General features: G+C 37.7%; 1 protein-coding gene across 1 annotated transcript; it reads left to right on the top strand.

The window, feature by feature from the left end:
- The first annotated feature begins 437 nt into the window (after positions 1–437).
- LOC149239555 (tuliposide A-converting enzyme 2, chloroplastic-like) lies at positions 438–1,877 on the top strand. Its single transcript, XM_089369896.1, has 3 exons — positions 438–1,203; positions 1,362–1,543; positions 1,860–1,877. Exons 1-3 carry the CDS (start codon positions 438–440, stop codon positions 1,875–1,877), a joined length of 966 nt encoding a protein of 321 aa, XP_089226022.1.
- The last annotated feature ends 1,527 nt before the right edge of the window (positions 1,878–3,404 follow it).

Below are 3,404 nucleotides of genomic sequence, written 5' to 3'. Positions count from 1 at the left end.
TATATCAAATAGTTTTTTTTTTTTAATGTATATGAGTAAAATTTTAAGCCATTCATTAAATCGATGTTTTGAAAACTTAATAACCGTCCTACAAATTTTAAAAAGATTACTATTTAATGATTAAATAAGAAAAAATACAAATAAATACCATCAAATTTAACCCCCTTACTGTAACCGACAGAAATAAAATTTCCGTAATTTATGGTGATACCACAACTCATTGGACACTGACGGGTGGACTGTAATGGAAACTAGTGTTTTTCATCAAAAGTTTGCACCAAATTACGTCCCATTGCACAAGTGTGGGGCTCGGCAAGCATTTCATGAATGTAAGGGCCAAAAAATTTCCTGGTTTATGATATGATAATAATGGAACATAAGGTTACTTATTAAAGTCATGGTAGGTTTGTGAATTATCAGGGTATTTGGAACTTTAAATGCAAGCAAATCAGGGGTTTGTAACTATATTCTTATCTGTGTTCCTCCCTCTCGACTTAGCTATTGATAGCAGCACTACCAATGCCATACCTATCGAAGAATCATGTTCTTCTTTATCTATCGTAGTTGAGGCTCCAGGTCTGCTGAGGATATACAAAGACAGGACATTTAAACGCTTGGTCAACGAGGGTACCATTCCAGCTTCTCTGCAACTCAGTAATCAATCGAAGGGAGGAGTGGCATCAAAGGACGTGGTCATCGATACTAAAACAGGCGCCTTCGTTCGACTCTTCCTTCCTCCATTTGAAGTGAGTGATGGAAAACAAAAAGTTCCAGTACTTGTGTACATTCACAGAGGGGCTTTCTATATCAGATCAGTTGTCTTGTCGCTTTATCACAACTATGTCAGTGAAGTCGCTATAAAGGCCAAGGTGATATGCCTATTGGTGGAGTACAGGAAACTGCCCGAGCATCACCTCCCTGCTGCTTATGACGATTGTTTTGGAGTTCTTCAATGGCTTGACCATCAAGCAGTAGCGCCAGATGGGGTGTTTGTGGATCTGTGGCTCGCTTCACATGTAGATTTTAGGAAGGTGTTCGTGGTAGGTGACAGTGCCAGAGGAAACATCGTGCATCAATTGGGAATCCTTGTGAGTGGAAGGAAATGGGATGGCCCATGTTTCCAAGGGGCCATTCTGGTTCACCCCGACTTTGATGGGAAAGAACTAGTTGCCCACGAAGTTGAGCCACAAGCGGAGGTAGAGGGTTTTAAGGAGTTGTCATATGCACTATGGAGCATCATCCTCCCCCTCCCCCAGGGAAGGATAAAGACCACCCTTTTAGCAACCCAATTGGACCTCGTTCTCCTAATCTGTCGACTCTGGTGTATGAACGAATGGTTGTATTTGTTCATTTGCTGACAGATCATGCTATTCTGTACTATGAAGGTTTAAAGAAGGCAGGCAAAGACATTGATCTGGTTATGACGGAAGGCAATGGCCACGTGTTCCATCTCTTCAATCCCAAATCTGAGAATGTGTATCTCATGTTGAAATGCATTTCAGACTTCATGCATTCCTTTTCCCCCCCTCCTCCTCTCATGACTGTAAGAACCCTACCCAGAGTCTTTCTTTGTTAATTTGAAGGAAAATATCTATGATTGTTTAGCATATACAATTTTGTTGCGGAAAAAAAAAGGCTATAGGGTAATAACTGCACTATCAAGCCAATATTGAAGAAACTGCATGGTCTTAAAAACATACGAGGCTACAGGGTAATAGCTTTAGTGAAAGTGTCATTACACAGATATTGAAATCGATTGTTTCTGTTTCTGATGACTTTCTTTACTGCATTCTTATGACGATCATGTATATCATAATTTGTTGTAATTTGTCCATTTCAATGTGCTGATGTTTTTCCAGCTACTGGTGGGCAAGTAATTTTCAGAAGTTTAGTTTTGTTATATTCCATTGTAATAATAGTAACATTCCATTGTCATTAGGTTAGTCACATTCTACATTAATTTAAAGAGTAACTTTTTTTTTGTGTAAGGTGAATTTTATTGACCAATCAAAAATGATATACATCATGTACAATCACAACTCTTTTTCTAGTACAATGTGACATATATTTATAGGAATATCACTAAGATGTATGTGACTAAGAATAGTAGAGGAGACATAGTGGAAAAAGGAAACAATTGCAAATGTGAATCACCCAGATTTGGGTAGGTCCTCGGAGCGTCCTTTCTTTCCTTTCTTTTTTGAAACCTTCACCCAACCTTCCAAAGGTGGGTTTATCAAAGCAATCTGGAGATTATTATTGTGCATTGAAGGATAATCCTTGTTATAGTACAAAGAAGTAGACTCATGAGCTCACTTCAATGTGTCCAAATAAGCATTATTATTCACTATCTCTATTCATGTCGAGGGAGCATGGTTCATAATAAGATCCCTAGGAGACTTTTGAGGAGTCAAATTTTGAGCCTCCTTGTCCATCGAATGCATTTCATCATCAAATCCTTCATCATCCTTATTTGAATGAGAGGAGGCCTCGTCCTCCATAAGAGGTTGATTGCAGGGATTCCAAATTTTTGCTTTGGAATTTTAGATGTTCCACTTCTAGTGAGATTTGAATAGAGGGAAAGAGATCTGTAAATGGCCTATTTGATGAAAAAAGTGCTAACGAAAAGAAATATTCTCATAGTCCAGAGCTTAGCTCTAATGAAATCAAAATTTAAAATTAATTTTATTTGGCATCCCTTTACTGATGTCAATTTCAACACATATTTTTGCAAAAGTGTAGATGAAAAACTTCCCACAAGAATTATCGGTTGCAATGAAATGACCTATGGAGTTTCCAATATCATCAAAAAATGAGTGTTGCCAAAAGTGAGTAGGCAGATTAAGAAGATAGGTTGATATTGGTAGCATGGAGATGACTACTATAGAAGGGTCGAAATATGGAAACCAAGGAATTTTGAATAGTCCAACATTTCCCCATTTCAGAGGCCCATTAGATAAAAATTTATGGTAGTCTTCTATTTCTACAAATGCCACAATGAAGAAGCCTTTGGAAAAGAAAATAACCTTACAACTCTTGGTCCATGAAGAATGGATCCATTGGTAAAGATCAGAGTGGGACCATAAACCATTAAAGTGACATATGAGGTTTATTACACATAGAGCTAATGGAGGCTCTTGAGAGCAAGGTGTGATATTTCTAAGGAGTGAATTTATTTAGATTTTTCAACCAGTAACGACATAGGAGCCACTTGAGACTACAATTCCTTTATGGAGTGTTAAGCATGGACAAATATTCATAGGAAAAAACCCGAAGGGAGGACAAATTTCCCACAACACACCCTTGTAAGTGAAGGGTCATAAAATCAGTGACATCTTTACCAACATTATAGATTGAAAGAGGGAAAGGATCATATAGATGCTTACCTTTGAAAAGTAGGCATT

This window comes from Pinus tabuliformis, chromosome 8, assembly GCF_031772625.1.
Source record: "Pinus tabuliformis cultivar Carrire ecotype Pingquan chromosome 8, CPIR1, whole genome shotgun sequence".
NCBI classification, from domain to species: Eukaryota; Viridiplantae; Streptophyta; class Pinopsida; order Pinales; family Pinaceae; genus Pinus; species Pinus tabuliformis.
Note: the sequence above shows the minus strand (reverse complement) of the source record. Positions and strands in the feature narration are given on the sequence as shown.

What these genes read in the sequence shown, in the direction of transcription:
- LOC149239555 (XM_089369896.1), top strand. Translation starts at nt 438, where the DNA reads ATGCAAGCAAATCAGGGGTTTGTAACTATATTCTTATCTGTGTTCCTC. An exon ending in GCCACAAGCGGAGGTAGAGG is followed by an intron (nt 1,204 to 1,361) that starts GTTTTAAGGAGT and finishes ATTTGCTGACAG; the next exon opens with ATCATGCTATTCTGTACTAT.